At 39.3% G+C, this 21030-nt stretch overlaps 1 protein-coding gene across 5 annotated transcripts in view; it reads left to right on the top strand.

The window, feature by feature from the left end:
* The first annotated feature begins 2099 nt into the window (after positions 1-2099).
* Positions 2100-21030, top strand: part of CPLANE1 (ciliogenesis and planar polarity effector complex subunit 1) — a 60133-nt gene continuing 41202 nt past the window's right edge. For 2 of the 5 annotated variants that reach the window (XM_048290918.1, XM_048290917.1), the window contains exons 1-16: positions 2100-2522; positions 2659-2810; positions 3599-3734; positions 3927-4046; positions 4870-5099; positions 5445-5551; positions 7250-7406; positions 8635-8738; positions 8881-9063; positions 10426-10675; positions 11652-11855; positions 13025-13782; positions 16161-16345; positions 17080-17160; positions 18016-18180; positions 18920-19093. In XM_048290918.1, the coding sequence (XP_048146875.1) occupies positions 2730-2810; positions 3599-3734; positions 3927-4046; positions 4870-5099; positions 5445-5551; positions 7250-7406; positions 8635-8738; positions 8881-9063; positions 10426-10675; positions 11652-11855; positions 13025-13782; positions 16161-16345; positions 17080-17160; positions 18016-18180; positions 18920-19093 (2935 nt within the window). In that variant the 5' untranslated portion in view covers positions 2100-2522; positions 2659-2729. The remainder of the gene's footprint in view (positions 2523-2658; positions 2811-3598; positions 3735-3926; positions 4047-4869; positions 5100-5444; positions 5552-7249; positions 7407-8634; positions 8739-8880; positions 9064-10425; positions 10676-11651; positions 11856-13024; positions 13783-16160; positions 16346-17079; positions 17161-18015; positions 18181-18919; positions 19094-21030) is intronic. The other 3 variants (XM_048290919.1, XM_048290921.1, XM_048290920.1) reach the window with 3 other exon arrangements.

The following is a 21030-nucleotide window of genomic DNA, read 5'->3' on the forward strand; positions in this document are numbered from 1 at the left end:
CTCTTCTGGTTTTTTTCTCCAGTTAATGGGATAAAGATGCCTCTGGCAACACCACTTTGATAAAGTAGGAGTATTTCAAAGTGTATCACAAGTTACCCCTGATATTTTTCAGATGACAGCAGGTAATTGCAGTATAAACATAACCTTTTATTTTCATAACACTTACTGTACTCTCAGATGGAGGATAGGTTCTGTTTCCCAATTTAAATTTGGACCTACATGGAAAACTGGGATCAAAGGGAAGTGGTAGGTTAATGCAGTAGATGAAATAAAGGATGATAATTACAGGGAAGTTACAGACCAACATGAATGTGAAACACTGCTCATTAACAATATTATCAGTGTATCATTACTTTTTTTTTTTCTTCTGTAACTTTCAATCAAGACTGATTAGGGAAAGGTGGCCAAAGGTAGGAACAAGGGCCAGTTTCAAAGAATAGCTGCTTTAAGGGTATCAAGGGCATTTCTTCAAGGTGATGAAATATAGTGACTACTCACCCTACTTGTATTTCATCTTGTCGTGGTTTAATCCCTCTCGCAGGTATCACACAGCCACTTGCTCACTCCCATACCCTCTTCCGTAGGATAGGGGGACTTGGGGAAAAAAGGTAAAACTTATAGGTTGACATAACAGTTTAATAACTGAAAAAAAAGAAAAGTAATAGTAACAAAAAGGAAGACAACAAAAAGAGATGAGTAAGATACACAAGTATATACATAATGCAATTGCTCATCATGGATTGACTGGTTCCCAGCCTGTCCCTGAGCAGTGATTGGTTCCTTCCACCCAATGCCCTGGGTTATATACTGAGCATGATGTTCCAGGGTCTGGAAAATCCACTTGGCCAGTTCATGTCAGCCCTCCTGGTCATGCTCCCTCCCAGCTTCTTGTGTACCTGCTTGGTGGCAGAGCACAGGACACTGCAAAGTCCTTTATATAGAGTAAGTACTATGGTGCAACAACTGAAACATCAGTATGTTATCAACATTGTTCTGCTAAATCAAAAACATAGCACCGTACCAGCTACTCGGAAGAATGTTAACTTTACCTCAGCTGAAACCAGGAACACCTAAATTCCAGTAATTCTTGTATTGTATAGAGAATGCTGATCAGCTGTGTTTCCTACTGTTTCTCATGCCCCTCATCCCCAAATACTGATATTGATGTAAATTCTTCCCCATGGAGCCACAGCAGTGTGCCCTGTTGCCTGTGGGCCGTTGCCACAGGCAATCCATGGTGTCTGGCTTTCCCCACTGAGGGAGTGGTGTTCATCAAGTCTCCATAGTCAGTTTTCTTGACACACGAGACTTCATAGAACCCTCAAATGGTCTGAGCTGGAAGGGATTTTAGAGATCAAATAGCTCAAACCCCCCTGCCGTAGGCAGGGACACCTTCAACTAGACCAGGATGCTCAGAGCCCCATCCAACCTGGCCTTCAGTGTTTCCAGGGATGGGGCATCTTCAACTCCTCTGGGTGGCCTGTGCCAGCGCCTCCCCACCCTCAAAGTAAGTTTCTTCCTAACATCTAATGTAAATATTTTCTCTTTTAGTTTAAAACTGTTCCCCTTTGTCCTACACACCCTTGCAAAAAGTCCAATTTTCCTCTTTTTCACAAGCTCCCGTTAAGGACCGATTTGCCTCAATGAAGTTTCTGCAGAACTTTTTCAGGTTGAACAAGCCCAGCTCTCTCAGCCTGTCTTCATAGGAGAGGTCCTCCTACTTCTGTTCATCGATGCGCTCCTCTGGACCCTTTCCAACTGGTCCAATGCCCTCCCTGTGCTGGGACTCCAGAGCTGGATGCAGCGCTCCAGGTGGCGTCTCACCAGAGCAGAGCAGAGAGGCCGAATCCCCTCCGTCTTCTGGCCACGCTGCTTTGAATACAGCCGAGGGTACGGGCAGCTTTCTGGGCTGCCAGCGAGACTCCCACCCGTCTTGCCAAGTCGGCGCGTTCAGAGGCGCGGGGCTAGCCGGACGCCTTGCGCTGAGCCCGCCCGGGGCGGCACAGGAAGGCCCGCCCCTCCCGCCGGGACCCGCGGGGCGGGGCTGCGGCTGCGCCCTGCGCCGGCCCGGCGGCTGCCACAGCGCGGGGGGAGCGCGGGGCGGCGGGGCCGGGTTCCCTCGGCGCCCCGGCCCTGGCGAGCCAGCAGCGGTCTGGGTGCGCAGCACCTCCCGCTGCTCGTGCCCCGGGGGAGGAGTCCGGCACGGGGCCGTCTCCGCCCTGAGCCGGGCACAGGCAGCGCGGGTTGCCGCGAATGGCGCTCGGCGGCGGCGGCGGGGGAAGCCTGTGCCGCCCGTCGCTCCCCGCGCTGGGCCGAGCGGCTGGCCCCGCGCCAGGCCGGCGCCCCTGCCCCTGGAGTTCCTGATCTCGCCGGACGTTTTCCTCGTCTTGTGCGTTTTTGGAGTTCTTAGCAATGTACTTGCGTCTTCTCTCTCTTAAGTGCTTCTGAGCAAGCGTGTGATAACCCGCACGGCTGAGCAGCACATCGCCGCTGAGCTGCACGGACGAAAATATAGTTTGGAGGTACGGATAAGCATCAGTTCTCTTTGTGTTTAGCAGGAAGCTGCTAGAGATAGTCAGGACTTTGCGTCTGAGTTCCTCTCCTCTGCGCCTGCCCCCAGATAACAAAAACTTTCGCTCTATTTTTTTTCTTTCTCAGTTTCTCTGTAAATGTGTGAAAAAACCACTATTTGCTTTTTTGTGTAATGGTTACCTAGAAGTTTAGTAAGAATGGAGATTAAGCTAGATGTGCTCATCTCTACGTGTATCAAGCAAAGAAAACCATGGCCTCGCATATCATGGGTTGGACAGGTAAGTGCAATGAACTCGTTATATAAAATTCTGCAAAGAGTTTTAATTGTATAATACTTTGCACTTCCACTTGCTTTAGGAGGGTGTAAAAACAACCTCAGGAAGTGATTTGAGTGCATCTTAAGGGTTATCAAAATAAACGATTTTTATCTTATTGATATGAGGCTGGAGATTCAAAATTTCTCAGGGAAACATTGCAGAGCCTTTTTTTTTCCTACCCCAAAGACCCACACCTTAGATGAGATTGTTGCTTTGATGGTTCTAGTTTTCATAACCTTTTTTACAGTACATTATGGGAAATGAGAACAATTTGGTTTTCCCCATTGCATCCTGCATCTGTTGAAAGACATTCTTTCTTAGACTTCGATAAAATGAGACTAATTTTTTTGCTTCTATGATTTGAATTTAAGGCTGGTTGTTTTTTTTTTTCTATTGAAATCACTGGCAGCTATCTCACTCAATTAAACACTGTAAGACAAGATAGTTAATGTCCAATTTTTGTCATTTTTTAGCAGGTACTTTAGTTGAGGTACTTGGAATAACTTTTTAATAATAACTGTAAAATTGTTTGGTCGTTTGAAACCTGTGAATCAAGTTCATCATCAGTATAGGTCCATGGTAGATATGATGTACTGTAAGGCAAATATACCAAAGAATGAAGTTAATATGGCAATTGCTGCTCTTACTGTATTTTTCCCCTAACATTTTTTTATCTCAGCATTATTTTTCAAGCTTGTGTAGAAAACAGCATTTTGAAAAAATTAAATGCTCTTTAATTCTTTCAATAGGAAAAAGAGGCTGTTTTTCTTCTAGATGGTAAACGTATAAATGAAATTAACCTGGCTTCAGGGAAGACGAAGAAGAAAATCCCTTCGCTGCAGTCATTGTTGAAAAATGTGGTTGTCTTAACAACATCAGGAAATGGTTAAGTATAATAGCTTATGTATTATAAACTGAGGTCATTTTATTTGTATTTGTAAGAGTCTGGAAAGGCAGATATCTAAAGGATCTGCCAGTTCACTGTTAGCTCTAAAACTGTGGCTAAGATGGAAGAGAAGTAATTTTAAGTACTTCACAGTAATATCCTTCAAAACTTCTCTTCCCCAATGAACACAGCTGCTTGGTTGGCAGGAATACTTACAACAGGAGAGCTATTTCTTTGGAATAAAGATCGGGACTACTTGAAAATTGTGCCAGCAATCGAAGAGTCCAAGAAAGTAGTAGCAGCAGCAGAAGGTAGGTTTCTTTTCAATTAATCCTGTAAAAAAATGGAATAGAGGGAAACTTGTTTTCCATTCTTTAAAAGCTATTACGTGAGTAAAAACTATATTATCATATTGTTTTGCATTTGTATGATTTGTATGCTAGATAAACTTTGGCAAATGTCCTTTGTTATTTGGGTGATACAGATTTTTCATTTATTAATCCCTGTAAATAGTTCATTTTCAAATACTGTAAGTGTATTTTTTTAATGGTTAATTTTTTACTGTAAAAAAGCATTCCTGACTAGGTTATCAATATTTTAGAGCAGATATACATTTGATGTAAACAGTATATGGATAATTTGAAGCCTGTTCTCTAGGTGGGCTTTTATGACAAATGCTAGCTGGAGAGAATAAAGTCAAGACACATATTTGCAAACTTAAGTATCTAATACTGCCTTGTATTGGATAGCGTCACTGATACCAGCTTGTAAAGTTAAGTGTTGCAGAAGAAATTCTGTAATTTCAGGGAAGATCAGTAGTACACTTAAGAGCTAAAAGGAATCCATAGTAGAGCCCTTAGACAATCTCAGGAAACATCTCTAATGGCTGAGTGTTGTGGGAAAGATACTTCATAGGATGCATAGAGATGAACGTCCATCTGACATTACTGCTGCCCAAGGTCTGCTATCAGTGGTGAAGCTGGAAATTTAAGATGCTTAACATGGCAGCTTGGATTTCTTGTCATAGATGGGAAGTAAAATTTGCTTCTTCTATTCTTTTTAATTCTATGTCTAATGACGGAACAAAAACTGTTCTGGCACATTGTTGTGTTTGTTGTTATTTTTTCCCTCCAGAGTGTTCAATGAAGTTGTACTTGTATGTATCTGGAGATGGCAGAAAGGTACTATTAACTACTCCTACAGCGTGTGTCTTTCTTTGGGAGAGCACAGAACACAAAAATACAGCCTCTTGTAAAAACTCTTCTTCTGGGCGTTGGACACAAATTTTACCTGATGAATCAGTCATATTGCCTTCTACTGAAGAAAAAGAAACTGGAGTGCATGCTGCTTTCATAGAAAATGAGGTAAGAAATAAACCGTAAAGCAATCATTTTATTTCTTAGTTAAATTAGAGCAACAAAAGCTTCAGTGAATTTTGAAAGCCATGTCTGCCTCTTCGGCATTTTGCGTAGGCTTAATTATTTGGTTCATGTTATATTTAATGACAACATAAGAACAGCTATACTGGATCAGATCAGAGTGTCTAGCCTATTTATGTTCTTGGCAGCCTTTACATTTCTGAATGACAACATTGTATTATTTAATCTGAATTGAAATAGCTATTGATCTAAATACATGGATAATTAAAGAGAAGTTTGTGTGCGATGAGCTTTTTGGGATTGTTTTGATTGTTTTCTCTTTTTTTACAGGTACTAGGTGATTGCTGTTTATCTGCTTTTGTGTTTTACTCTGGCGATTGTTTGGTGCTCACATTTTTGATTCTTCGATGGCATGAAAGTGCCTTTAAAAATGTTAGGTAAGTTCAAAGATATCTGAAGTTACAACAGCTTCAGGAACATTTTAATTATTTTTTATAGTTGGGATTCAGAGATGCAACTGAACACATTTACATGGATGTCCAGTTAGCCTATGGTTATAAGCACCTACTTATGTTCACATATGTATGTTTTTAGGATGCTCTCTGTGATTTTAAAGCCATTCTCCCCTGTCCTTTACATGTCCCCTGTAAAATGTGTTAATATAACAGCATTTATTTACATATTCCATACTTCATTATCAGCTTACACCCAGATAAAAATGTGTGTATTCTTCATTCTATGTGGGTAGCTATGTATACATATGCCTGTTGGCACGCACATGTGTTTTAGTGTCATAGTTTTTTGCATTATGATAATAGAATGTATTTTTGTTGTTTTTTCTTAATATTGCTTATTTTATATTTTCTTATATTTCTTATACAGCCATGAATGCCCTGACTACCTCTTCCTCTTCTTTATTATGCGGATTTGTGTATTTTATTGGTTTTCTGTTGCCCTTTCCATTTCTTTTGCTTGATGAGAATAGTGTGTCTTTATCTGGGTTGGGACCAAATACTGACACAGTTATACTGATACAACCAGTTAAAAATGCAATTGAGTAATAATCTGGAGTATATGTGTAGTCCGTTCCTCTTGCTGGGTGACATATATATCTGTGAGTTTAAATGGATATGTCCTCTGCAGGTGTTACTTGAGTAATTTGCTAAAATTTTGTCCTACACATGATGTGGTACAACTGCTTTTGTTATATGATGTTCTTTTTATACTGACTTACTAATGATGTCCTCCTTGACCTAATCTTCAGTTTATCAAGGGCATGGTAATTCCTTTCTGGTAAAATAAAAAATGAAATAGAGCATAAAATACTCAGTGCAGAAATGTCTGTCTGTCTGTCTGTCTGTCCATCCATCCATCCATCCATCCATCCATTCACATCATAGTAGTTGCAGCCTGAAATTGTAACCACATTTCTAAGACATTTTACTAATATTTTCTTATGCCAACTTAGGCTTAGTTTCATTGCTTGCTGTTTTTTAATTAATTTTTTCATATTATTTTTTTTTTCCTGTCAGTTGGACGGCATGCTTCTAGACAGAATTGTATTTTCTGTCATGTTTTGAATCTTTTTAAGATCACAGAATGGTTTGGATTGAAAGGGACCTGTAAAGGTCACATAGCCTAACCTCCCTGCGATGGGCAGGAATACCTTCCACTAGATCAGGTTGCTGGAAGCATAATCCAACATGTCCTTTAACACTTTCAGTAATGGGTCATCCACAGATTTTTGTTCAGAGCCGCATAGTGTTGATTTTCAAATTCTGAGTATTCCTGGGGTGGGTGGTATTACAAGGTCTGAGGAAGCTCTTCCTGGCTAGAGTGCAAGTGCCTCAATTATGTGTCATTGATCTATATAGATTTGTATGTTCTAGACTTACAGTCCAAATTCCCATCCCATAAAAATAATTCTTAGTGCTCAGATATAATTTTTAAACTTGAGTAAATACAAATTTTTTTTTTTCATTCGTAAAGCATATGAAGAAAAACAGGTGGGGGTTTTTTTTATAGCTCATGCTTTATATGATTTTGTATTGCATGATTTTTTACTATATAGGAATAATCCCATTCTGCAAAATGGAGTGACCACTTGGTTTTGTTGTCTTTTTGTTGGTATTCAGTTCTTTGCCATACCAGATCCAGTGGGTACAGCAGACTTGTTCTCTTGTTAACTTGGTTCCTCAGTGTGTGTCTGTAAAGTCAAGGGGAGCTCTGCTATGTGCATTTGCAGGAGATGGACTTCTGCTTGCAGTAGCTGTTAACCAAACTAATCCAAAGGTATGTATGACAGGGCATCATTTAAGCTAAGAGTTCAGTTTGAATGAAGTGGTAACGAGGATTTAAAAACACAGTTTTAGGGTGATTCGTCAGCACTCATAAGGGGACATGGAATTACATTCACATTGATATCCACAGCTAAAAACTACAGCTCATAATTGTTTGAATGTGATGTTCAGTTAGAAGTAGGTATAAGATCCTCTGTCATTTCTAAGCTGCGATAATAAAGAAGTTAATTTCAGTTACTGCATTTTATCTGCAAAGATTCTGGGTGATTCTGATGCCATGATGATTTTTTGCCTTTTCTTTTAAACCCCTTTTATACCTTTTTACAACTTCTATATTCTTAGTGCTTTTTGCCTACATTCTTGGACTTGTTTGTCAAGCTGAGAGACTAAACATTTTAGAAGCTTTGTAGCTAGGGATCAGTGTGCCCCAGACCCCAAGGTCCTCTCCAGAACACATTCTGTAAACCAAGATAGAACCAGTCAGGGGAAGGTTCCTTGGGGAGGGGGGGCTCATTCAAGCCTCTCACTGGGGAATTTTTGATAGATATGCTAATTAGTAAAACCTATAATGCTATACCCGATCTTTTGGGAGGCACCGTAGTGTGCATTTCGGTGCATTCGACCTGGACGTGTGCACCTAAGGATCCTTAAAATAACTACCAAGGTAAAATCCCTTTTTCCCTTCTAACCGTGTTTGACTCTTGATTTTAAGACCAGGAAAAGGCATCAATTCTCAGTCAAGCCTCAGCCTAACATGTTTTGGAGCTCCCACTTCATAGTGTTATTCCTATTAACAACTCAGAGGTCAAATTTTAATGTACTTTTTAATGCTTATGATGATGGGGAACATGGACCAGTTTATTTGATGTACTAAGTTGGGATGATGCAAACCTTCAAACCTCCAGTTGTTAATTACCAGAAAGACTAAAGAAGACAGATCTTACATTGAGTGTTTTAGAAAAAGTTATGTTAAAAAGACTATTGAGTCATATATTAAGTATATCATAATCCTTAGTTATTTTTCAAGTGTTGAACACGGTGTAGAATTTAATAAATATTCACATAGTAGTAAATATTGAAATGCAATGTCATTTTCATGTATGGTAATGTTACCAGTACGCCAAATATAATGCATAAGTAAATAGTAGACATTTTTTTTACAATAATGACATTTTGATACAAACATTTATGATGTCTTTACATTTATTTTTTCTTTCTAGGCAACTCAGGTTTTATTTTTAAATACGTTGAATTTTGTAACTGTTTCGGGTAGCCTTCGAGGTTGTAGTAGCAAGAGTAGCATGACCCCATCCAGATTCATCAGGTCAGTAAGTGATGCTGTTTCTCCTGCTGTTGTGGATTTTTTTGTTTTGTGTTATGGCTTATTTGTTTATTTTATAACTATCGTAACTCTCTGATGCAGAAATTTGACAGAGAAAAAATATTTTTTTACCTGCCCAATTTAGATCTTACTGGGTTGGCGATATGTGTTGGACTCCTGATAGCCTTTTCTTGGCTTGCATGTTAAAACGTGGATCTTTGATTTTATTGACATGTATGGGTGAATTGCTGACCTTAATTGCTTCTGGATGCTCTGTAGAATTTGGACCAGCACAGTTTATTCCATTTCATCCACTAATAACATACAGGTAAAAGGGTTTGAAAAGGTTTATATATTGCTGTCTTATGGTGTTACCTTACTTTCTATCATATTTATTATAATTTTGCATAAATGTAATCTTTCAAATTCACTCTTTTGCTTTTCATGTGTCTTTCCAATATCTGTTTCTCATTCATAGTTCTTTTCTATTTCTTATAATGCGTTTGTCGTGATGAAAATTGACATTGCGACAATGTAAGTATACATAAAGTGATTTGTTTTTCTAAAACTGTTTGAATTTATTAGTAATTAAAATTAGCATTTTTTAATGAAAGAAGAAAAAATGAAACTTACAAAAGTGCTTAAAGTGCAAATTTATTTTAATCCAGTGCTATTTCTCTGCTCACTGTTTAATTTTATGTATAGAACCTGATGTAAGATATTGTAAATAACATATTTGCATGGACAGAAACTAGGTAGTTTTAAAAATGTTGTTTTGGGATTTTCTAGATCTGAATTCTGAGATTATGCTGCTGGGTGCATGAGAGAGTAGAAGGTGATAAATATGCTTTAGCATAAACTGAAAGTAACACAGTCAAATAGAGAAAACAAGATAGAATCTTAGCTTTAATTATTTTTTAAAAATCTTAATAATTTTGCATGCCTTAAACCAGATAGTGTGTAAATATAAAACCTTGTGAAGGCATTCAAAGCGGTATACTACCTTCTTACACTATCTGGTTGAAAAATCAGATACTAAAATGTATTAAAATACATGAATTATGATGAGATATTGAATGTATGCTGCTAATTTTTTTTCAAATAAACACAATGTATTAGGTGGCTAATAGAATACATGTATTACACAGTTTTCTGGAACTCAGTAAGGAGGGATTTCTGTATAAGGAAGACCTTTCTGAAACAGAAGATTTGTGTGTTTATATAATTTTTCTATTGAATGTCCTAACTGATGCTGAAATTGTGAGATTCAGATTTTCAGGATTCTTTTGTCTTTCATATATGACTTTCTTAGCGTAACCCTTCAAATTTCATATTTCAGTATTTGTCATAACAAATAAGAGCTAGATAAGAAAGTGTGATATAGAAATTTAAAGTCAAATTATGAAAAAGTACAATTATTACTAATGAAATAATAAATGAATACTGAAAGCTGGTTTTAATTTGTTTAAATTAAAAGAAGTTGCTACTGTAGTAAAATACTGGCGTCTTGCAAGCATAAATAGTGTTATCCAGAGCACTCATCCTGCAAAAGTTTAGACACTTCGCTAGGATTCTGAAAGGACTTACTTGGATAGTAGAGTGCATGGTATTACATGTTATGAAGTTATTCCTGTTTGTGATTATTACATATGATAGTTGCTTCTTAATTTTTGATGTATTTCTATTTTAGACAGCACCGCTCTTTCTGTCGAGACTCCAGCCAGTCTCTTGGTTCTTCAGATTCTGAATGTGACCTCATGAGACAGAGATTCTCTGTTGCTTCACATCCAAGACTACCCTACCTCATTGTCTCTGATGGATATATGGTAACACTGCTAAGATTTCCTAACAACTTTTCGCCATCAGGATTTATAAGATCCCTTCTGCTTGATTCAACCCAACAGCTTGAAAATATCCATCAGAATTTGCTGAACTTCAAGGTAGGGTTATGAACTGTTTTGCAGGCTTTAAGTAAAAAATCTCATGTGCATGAAAAAGTGTAAAATCTAGACTGAATACCTTTGAATTATAAAGTTGTTTAAACATGTTGATCTGCCAAACAATGAATACAGTTTTACTGAAATTTTATTCCTTTGATGTCTGGGTGATATTTCAGTAAAATGTAGTGGGTGGGACAGTCTTAATTGTCACTATATTACTTTTTGTTGGAACTGTAAAAGAAGCAGGGATTTCTACATCTGTAGAGTTGATTCAGGGCATTGACAGGCATTATGCTGCTCTGACAAACTCACCCTTTCAGAATGATGCAGAAAGAATTCTGTAAATCCTCTCTAACTTTGTCCCAATGGTTCTGCATGTATTTGTCTACTAGCTGTTCAGTCAAGGGTGGCAATTAAAGCTTAATTAAAGCATTTCTGTTTAATTTTCTGTCACTTCTAAATTGAGCAAAGTCTGGGAGAAGGGAAACCATTGAGGGAAGAGGTCCTGGTACCGTTGCTGACCACATAAGATATAACAGATACTTAGTTCAGAATACTTGCATTTGCTGATAGAATGCAACTTCTCAGTTGCAATTCAGTTTCTGTTCTGGATTTTTGGAGAAGTGAGCTATCATGGTGTTCCTGCATAAGCTAGAATAGTGAGCTTGAGGATTTAAAGAGGTACGTATAGTAAAAATGCAGAAAAATCCTACATACAGGCAAATTTCTAGGCATCAAGAAAGCAAATTCTTTCAAACTAAAGTTGTCTGGTGTGAGAGATTTCTGCTCCCCAAAGCATGGTGAGGTGATAGTTTGTTTCTGTGCAACAGATGCTTGCTGACCTGTTCTCCCTGTCTTTCTGGGACTTTTGAACTGGAGCTTTTTACATCAGTCACCAATTTCCTTGACTTGTTTAGAAAGTGTCTGTCTTGCTAGAAACTGATAATATGTTTTCTGTTGTTGTTATTTCTTTTAGTCTAAAGGGAGATCTTGGTATTTAAGATCACTGATGTCTTTAAAAGCTAGTCTTTTAAAACAAGTTCAAAATCAAAGTTCTATCTTCTCCACCATTCCGAGATTCCTGGAGGAGGACACAACAGAAATGAATGAGAAAACCATGGATTTACTGGTACTTAATGGCATTTTTCCACTTACGATTGTGAAATTACACAAGTTTAAGGTATTATAAGGGGAAATAACAGTGGGGGTTTTTTTTAAAAAAAAAAAGGTTTATTTGTTCTTGTTACATGTATTTAAAATAATTCAATATTGGTTAAATTCTCTTTTTCTGTATAGGTGTGAGGAACATGCTTATTTTCTTCAACTGATACTTGATTTTTTTTTTCAAGCATAATATTTCCTTCAGTATGTATTCACTTTTGGAGGAGTATGTGCCAATCTACATATATATCAATTTACTGTATTTCAGTACATAGAATGGTTTGTGTTGGAAGGGACCTTAAGGATCATCCAGTTCCACCCTCTTCTAGGGGCAGGGACACCTTCTACATGTCCTGGCCTTGGATACTTCAAGGATAGGGCAGCCACAGTTTCCCTGGACAACCCATTCCAGAATCTCAGCACTTTCACAGTAAAGAATTTCTGCCTAATGCCTTATCTAAGCCTGCCCTCTCTCAGCTTAAAACCATTGTCCCTTGTTCTATCACTACCTGACCATGTAAAAGTCTCTCTCCTGCTCTCTTGTAGCCCCCTTTATGAAAGGTCCTGTAAGGTCTCCCTGGAAACCTAATACTTTAGCTTCACTTTATAATAAAATGTATGGGGCTGTAGAGTATTTTAATAACAGTCTTATCCTTAGTAAATAAGATACTTATCTTTATCCTCAGTTTTAGAGGGTTCTTCAATCAGTTCCAAAATCTGTATTTGTCTTTTGGAAGAGTGGCCCTGTGATCATAGCTATTGAAGAGCCTTTCCCAACTTCATTTCATGCTTTTGCATTTTGGTTTGTTCTTTGAAGCTTTTGAGCTTTTGTTGAATAGCTTTTATATCTTACAGGTATCTGGCAAAATCTCTGTCTTGTACTCTAGGCTTAATGAAGGACAGGGTTTCACTTTCTCATATAGTATCTACTGCTGTATTGGCAGTGTAATTTTGTTGTTAGGTAATTTAATTTCTGTCTGCCCAACTGTTTTGCAAATAACGACATTTAATTTGAGATTGAGATGAAATTGCAGTTTATTAAATGTACTAGCATTTAAGCAAGGTAATTGAGCATAAAAATTTCATTTGTGAGACTCACTAAATGTTGGTTCGTAACAGTCTATGCTCTCTCTCTCTATCAATAATAAACTTGAATTAAACTGTTGATTTTTTGCTTGTCTGATTTAGGACCATGAAGAAGAATCAGACAATGAAAAGCAGTTTTGCAATAACCCTTCCAGCTTCTATAACCAAAGAATCCATTCGTTTGTTAGTAAAGCTGATCAAGGCTGCTTAGAATTTGCATCAATGTTTGATACCATCCATGCAGAAGATGATATTGAAGAGAAAGATAAATCATCATTGGAACTATATTCCATTCAGAAAAACCTCCTTGGTGCATGGCAGATAGGGATTTCAAAAAATACGGAAGAGAAAGATGTGTTACTGAATTACACAGTGAACTGCATTATCCACTTTTTCAGCATTGTTCAGTTTGTGAAATGTACTTTGCTAAACCAGGATGCGTCTTTAAACAAGTCTGTGAAGAACACTCAATGGATGCACTGTGTCCTCAAATATTTTCAGCAGTGTTTGACTGTCTTGTACTGGCATTCAAGAGCCAGTGTGACTGGGCATGTGGCAAAACTGACATTAGAAACTTTAAAACTGATGCTTATACAGCGACAAGATCAGTTGTTCTCAAAAAACCTTTTGGCATGCTTCTGTCTTTTGAAAATGGTTTCTCACACTCTAAGTAGAGTATGTGTAATACAGTACGAGAATTTTTTTTCAACTCCTGACAGTAACATTCTTGTGGAACTTGACTCACTCACTGTGCCTGTTTTCTTAGTTCTTGATGACAGTACTACTCAGCAGTTCAGCTCACTGAAATCTCTGCTTAGAGAGCCTCCTCAAGTAAACCGTGACACAGAAACAGAAAAAAGGTATGAATAATCTTTGCATGGGGAAAAAAAAATGTACAGCAAAACCAGGTGATCAGGCCCAGCCAGCACAGGTTTATGAAAGGTGGGTCCTGCATGACCAACCTGGTCTCTTCTGTGACAGGTCACCTACTTGATGGATGAGGGAAAGGCTGTGGGTACTGTCTACTTGGACTTTAGTAAAGCCTGTGACAAAGGTTCCCAGAACTTCCTCCTGGAGAAACTGGCTGCTCGTGGCTTGGACAGGAGTGCTCTTTGCTGGGTTAAGAGCTGGCTAGTGGCTGGGCCTGGGGAGTGGTGGTGAATGGAGTTACATCCAGCTGCAGCTGGTCACTGTGGTGTTCCCTAGGACTCAGTATTGGGGACAGCCCTGACTAATATCTTTATCAATGATCTGGATGAGGGGATGGAGAGCACCTTCAGTCAATTCACAAATAACACTAGGTTGAGTGGGAGTGTTGATCTGCTAGATGGCAGGAAGGCTCTGCAGAGGGATCTGGACTCACTGCTTTGATAGGCTGAAGCCAATGCTATGAGGTGCAATGAGGCCAAGTACCAGGTCCTGCCCTTGTGGATGAAAACAACCTCAGGCAGCACCGCAGGCACTATATCAGGCAGTATATCAACAGGCTGGGGCAGAGTGGCTGGAAAGCTGCCCAGCAGAAAAGGACCTGGGGTGCTGGTTGACAGCAGGTGCACATGAGCCAGTGTGTGTGCCCAGGCGGCCAAAAAGGCCAATGGAGTCCTGGCAGCAGGACCAGGGAAGTGACTGTTCTTCTGTACCTGGCACTAGTTGAGGCATCAAGTCCTGCGTCCAGGTCTGGGCCCCACAGTAGCTGAAAGGGTTGTCAAGCATTGGAGCTGGCTGCCTGCGAAAGTGGGTTGAGTCTCCGCTCCTGTAGGTATTTAAAGGATGTGTAGCTATGGTGTTTAGGGACGTGGTTTCGAGGTGGACTTGGCAATGTTAATGGTTGGACACAATGATCTTATGGGTGTTTTCCAACCTAAGTGGTTCTTCATGATGGAACAAAAATTGTATGAGTTGAACTATTAACTGCAATACCCTTTTGGGTTTTTTTCCTGCATTTTACTCTATGGAAAGTAAAAGATAAACAATTAAAGCATGCAGATTAAGGCTCAGACCTATAGTTGAATATAGTTTGCTTGTGGTGACTATACTATCACTGCAAATCAGCTTGGCGATAACTGATGAGTTGACAGCTGACACCAGGCCTGGTAGTGCAGCATCAAATCAGATATCAAAAATTTAGACGGTTTAAGTGCCTCTTTTGCATTTCACTCTTTCCCAGTTTCAAACTCTATGGAGCAAGAGTCTGCTCATATGCAATATATCAATAATGTCAATTTAGTCAGCAAAGTTTTTATTCATTATGGATGTGGTGTCTCAGCAATAAGAAAAACCCATTTATGGAAACGTACTAAACTGTCAGAGCTATTTCTTCCATACACATAAAGTTGAAAGACACTTAAGTGTGCTGTCCAACTTTTGGGAAAGTATACTGGTATCACTGGTGTATTTCCATACTGCAAAACTCAAATTAATAAAAGTGTGTTATTCACAAGAGCAGGCTTCTTCTTTCCAGAGATTTAGAACATAAGAAGCATTATAACTCACAAATTTAGTCCTACTACAGTAAAACGTATTTCTTAAATAATCCTTAAATGTAGTACTGTGTTCATTGCAAATCTGATATGCAAGGTTCAGTTGTCTCCAAGAAGATAATCCGTATTTTTGATTAATTGTGCTCCAGGTGCTGAGGACTGTGCATATGACTGACTCCTTATGTGTTAATTATGAACCCAGTAGTACTTGAAGATTCAGATGTGTTGCACTTTTGTGCAAGCTTCTTCGAGTGTCTAACAATGTGTATTTGCTTGTATTGTTAAACTTATTATGTATCTGAGCAGGTACATCTAATAGGACTGTGCTAGGCAACAGGGACTTGCCAGCCCTAAAACCATGCTCTGCAGTCTTGTTTTCTTGTCTTTGCTTTTCTGTGTTAGGCTTAAGTTGTTTTCTAATCAGTCATGTTTATAAAGATGCTGATACCAGTTTTGAGGTTTCTCTGTGTGAGATTATTTAATTTCCCCATTGTTTAGCTAGCAAGGAGATGAATTTTGGGGGCATTTAGATGCTTAAACTAGATTGCTGTGTTAAGAAAATTCAGAAGAATTAATGTTTGTTAGTCAAAAATGAGGCAAAAAGTGTTTCATTTTTCCCCCTCACTGAAGTCAAGAAAGTAGTTGATACAACTTAATTTTCAGGTGTATAATGCAAAATAAAAGAAAGTAAGAAATTGATGTAAGCAACTTTGTTAGTTCTTGCTTGATTCCATAATATTGTATTTCTTGAATTACAGGTTGACTGTACTATGGCGACTATTATATAAGAAAGTGCTTTGGTATCAAGTGCAGCTGAAAAGAAAAGTGAACAAGAATGCAAAAGAGGCTTCTGTTGTCTCCTTGCTTTTAAGTCATATACAAGCAACCATTCAGTCTTCAGGAGTGACATTAGAACAACATCTGAAGATGAATTCTATATCTGGTTTGTAAAAACATTAATTGAACACTAGGCAAATTAGGTCCAACTTAATAACAATGAGTGACTACCAGATTTTTAAAAAGTGAACTTCTGAACTTGAAAAATTCTTATGTCCTTTGTTTTGTGTTGTTTCTGCTGAAGTAAATGGGCATCACAATTTGTCTCTTCTGTGTAGAAATCTTGTTTGCTCCATGTGGTCATCATGGGCATGAGCATGTTGTATTCACAAATGTAGTCAGCTTCAAGTAAGCATCTAAATTAGTGTAACCTAAGATAATTGACTTAATCTAGCATATTTATTTTCCAAGCAGTATATAGTTGTAGCCTAATTTCTTAAAATTTACTGTCCTGTGTTCTGCCTTCCTTTTGACTTCTACACTATTAAGCCCAGCTTCCCATTTATGTCTCCCTCTATGATTCTGTGTCCTTGCCATGTTCTTGGTTTCTCTCCCTTAAATGACAGTTCTAGCTCCTCTTCCTCCAACACTCCATACAATGCATGAGCTCCTCCTGGAGGAAAGCTCCTACATTACCTGTCCTGGTGAGGAGTATTCGAAGTCATCTTCTCTCAGATACTCAAAATTTAGACTTAATTGTGAGAATAGAAGTTTACTGGGGACTCACATGTTTCATTCTGCTTTCAGTGAATCTCTGATACTGAAATAAGAGCATATGTATTTGTACATGTAAAAGTAACTATGTAGAGCTTTCAATTTGTTAATATGTCACTTTTATAGGTGAGGAACAGTTCCTTTTAGGCTCATACAGAGAATCTGTGGACATTTGGAAAAGATCTCTTTGTGAACTCAAGATAAAAGGTAAGGGATAAAATCTTTGGGGGTGGAGGGGTTAAGTTGTATAATCACTTTACATTTGTTGACTCTGTGTGCCCTTCAGAAAAAGGGGATGAGACACATAAAGGGTCTGACACATATTTGAAATCAAGATGGGATGAATAGACACCAGACTAGTTGCTCTCTGAGAAAAGTCTGTGAATTTCTATTTTGATACCAGTGCTTTCCTGTGATTATGAAGTATTCCGTGCAGAAAAGCTCTAGATATATCTGTGAGCAAGAAAGAGACAATGAAAAACAGATGAACAAAAGTCAATTCCTTTAATAGCTGTAAAATAAAAAGAATTAGTGTTTGGAAAGTAACAAAACTTCTCTCAGGAGTTTTCATAAGAGTTGATTTGAAACAGATATACCACAGTCTCTTTCCAGGCATCATGGGAAAATTTTCTGCTGGTTATTAGAATTATTCTGCTGGTTATTAGAGGAATACATCATTGAGGAAAAACTTCAGAATCTTGGAAGCTTGGTTGATGCTGAAGTAACTCCACTGTGGTTTAGGCATTCTTTCTTTGAAGTCTAGGCTTCCTTAAGCTCTCCTATCTTTGTCTCAACAGTTACGCCTAGTATTGTTTTGAAAACTGCTATATCTGCAGAAGTAAAAATGTTGTGGATGAGCTTTAACTTACTAGGGATTTAGAGGTTGTATAGAAGGATCATACTCTAAAATAGCTGCTCCTGATTTCTATTCCGCAAAGTATATGTTTCTGTAGATATGTTTCTGGAGAGGAAAGAACTAGTACTTTCACTTGCTGCATCTGTTTTTGTGTTTGTTTTTTTTTCCAATTGGACTTCTGCCTTTTTAAAAATCTTTTAATGCAGGTGGAAAAAGAGCATGTTTTCTTCAGCGTAGATACTATCTTGCAATACTGTTTTGTCACCTGTATCAGTATAACATATCTGAAGCTCAGGGACTCTGTGATCATCTGGTAAGAGAGATTCTAAGGCGATCACAGCTTTCTGCAAGTCAGATGGAAAAATTTTCCGGTATGTTTATATTACCTAAAAGTGTGATAAGGTATGTTGACACTGTTGAATAACCTAGTGTCTAATTTCTCTGCCCTCACATGCATACTTGACAGCTTTTGATGCTTTTCTCTTTACACTGTTTTCAGTGACTTTAAAGACCTTTTTCTGATCCGCAGATGATATTTCAGCTGCACTTGTTGTAATATGTGTTTAGACAACTCTCACTGTCTTCTAGTGTCCTGCTACATAATTTTAGACTCTAATCCTCTCAAGGAAAGACTTTGGATAAGAAAAATAAGGGGGAAATTATGTGAATTGGTTTTATATTAACTTTTTTTATGATGCAACATGAAAAAATAGTAGATTTTAGTTTGGCTGCCAGTCCTAATTTGACAGTGGGATGTTTTTGCAGGTGCTTGTAGTTTTTTTTTTTTTTTTTTACAAAGTCTAAATCTAAGTGAAATCTGAATTTCCAAGTTTGAACAAGTGTTTTTTTGACTCAGTGCTGGTCTAAATTTGGATACTAGAGGTCCGTCTCCAGTCATTAAAAACCTAGTAAAAAAGTCTTCTAATATTACTATAATGTGTAATTAGTGTAAAAGATTAAACTCTGTAAGTTCTGAAAGCTTGTCAAGGAATTAAGTAAGTTTGCTCATTTTAAAAGAATGTTTTATAACCTGTGAGTAAATAATTTTAGCATTCAGATTCAAAATAATTTTTCTCATAATGTTATAATTTGATTTTTTTTTTTTTTTAGATACCAAGTATTTTCAGCATGAACTATGGATGGTAACCAGCATCCATACTGACACTGCCATGGCTGTGATTCGATCCATGGCACGATTCATGGCTGCTTATTTCACAAGGCAGCTGCTCTATATCTTTCCCCCACATAACGTTGACATCCTTCATCCACTTCACATCAAACAAGGTATTTTTTTTTGCAAGCAGTTTTAGTTGCTTAAATCTTACAGTTTTTCTCATGTGTATCAATGATGTCTGTTATGCTTTAACTTGATGATCAAGTCAGCTTTTCAGTGGAGTAGGAAACAGAAAAAAAGGTATAACTGATAAAATTTTTGTTCCAACAGATAGGATCATTTAGGTTGGTGAACACCCGTAAAATCATTGTGTCCAACCATTAATATTGCCAAACCCACCACTAAACCATGTCCCTAAACATTGCACCTGCACATCTTTTAAATACCTACTGGAATGGAGACTCAACCCACCTTCCTGGGCAGCCAGGTCCAATGCTTGACAAGCCTTGTAGAGAAGCAGTTTTTCCTGATATCCAGTGTAAACCTCCCCTGGCATAACTTGAAGCCATTTCCTCTTCTATCACTTGTCACTTGGTAGAAAAGATGGATCCCAACCTGGCTACAGCCTGCCTCCTTTCAAGGAGTTATAGAGAGTGATAAGGTCTCCCCTGAGCCTCTTCTTGTCCAGGCTAAACACCCCCAGCTCCCTCAGTTGCTCCTCACAAGACTCATGCTCCAGACCCTTCACCAACCTTGTTGCTCTTCTCTGGACAGTCTACAGCCCCTCAATGTCTGTCTTGTACTGAGGGGCCCAGAACTGAACCCAGCATTCAAGCTGGCCTCACCAGTGCTGAATAGAGGGACAGTCAATCTCTTTTTCAGTTCACTTAGGGAGAGTAGTCTCTCTTGCTCATGCTATGGAGACATCTCCACAAGAACAGTTCCCTTATGGCTTCAGTGTCACAGCGAGACAGCTGCCCGGGTTGGTTCTCTGCTCACATATGAAAGTCCAGTCCCCGGACCTAACAAGCTTTCCCCACAACTGTTTTCGAGGGTCCAATCTTGAGCTACTGGGGTACCATTTTAAGGTTGGGCTGTTCAGAAGCAAAGGTTCTCTTCACCTATCTCTGGGAGCATCTTCAGCTCCAGGAACAGAGGTCTTCTTCTTCCCTGGGAGCAAGGGTCTTCATCACTTTCATCTCTCTCTGTTCAAGCTTCTCATCAAATCACAGCTACTTCAACATTTGCTTATTTCAGCACAGGTACTTTTGCTCACAATTGCAATTTGAATGCTCCACCCCCCATCCTTTCATGAAATTACAGTGGGTATTTTGATGTATCATAGTCCATCACCATAGCTTTACAACAGAATTTCAGCTTCTAGGTTTGAAGCATCTCCTCCTTCTCCTCCCTCAGGGTTTCGGCTCTTCCTTCTTCACTGACTTTGGTGTCTTTATGGTGTTTTCTTCACGTGGCTTCACTTTTCCTTATCCTCTGACTTGGGAGAGGATTGATGTCTGCAGGCTTCATCTGTTCTGGACAATCTTACAGCACTAAGAGAGTTAATCTCACCCAGGCCCCGCAGCTGGAATTCGCCTCTCACTGTTGGTCACATGATCTTTGTGGGGCAGTGGCCTCAGATGAATTTTGGCCGCGCTGGGCGAGGGCCGGGCTGGCCGAGCCGTGCCGCAGGGCTGCCTGCACGGAGCAGGGCCGCGGAGGGAAGAGGGCCGTGGAGGGAACAGGGACACAGAGGGAACAGGGATACGGATGGAGCAGGGCCACGGAGGGAACAGGGACATGGAGGGAACAGGGCCACGGAGGGAACAGGGCCACGGAGGGAGCAGGGTCACGGAGGGAGCAGGGCCACGGAGGGAACAGGGCCACGGAGGGAACAGGGCCGTGGATGGAGCAGGGCCGCAGAGGGAACAGGGCCACGGAGGGAACAGGGCCGCGGAGGGAACAGGGCTGTGGATGGAGCAGGGACATGGAGGGAGCAGGGCCACGGAGGGAAGAGGGCCGTGGATGGAGCAGGGCCACACAGCTCCAGGGTGGCTGTTTCCCGGCCGGCCCGGCTCGCACTGAGGGGGCTGCGCTGGGTGTCCAG

This window comes from Corvus hawaiiensis, chromosome Z (genome assembly GCF_020740725.1).
Source record: "Corvus hawaiiensis isolate bCorHaw1 chromosome Z, bCorHaw1.pri.cur, whole genome shotgun sequence".
Lineage (NCBI taxonomy): Eukaryota > Metazoa > Chordata > Aves > Passeriformes > Corvidae > Corvus > Corvus hawaiiensis.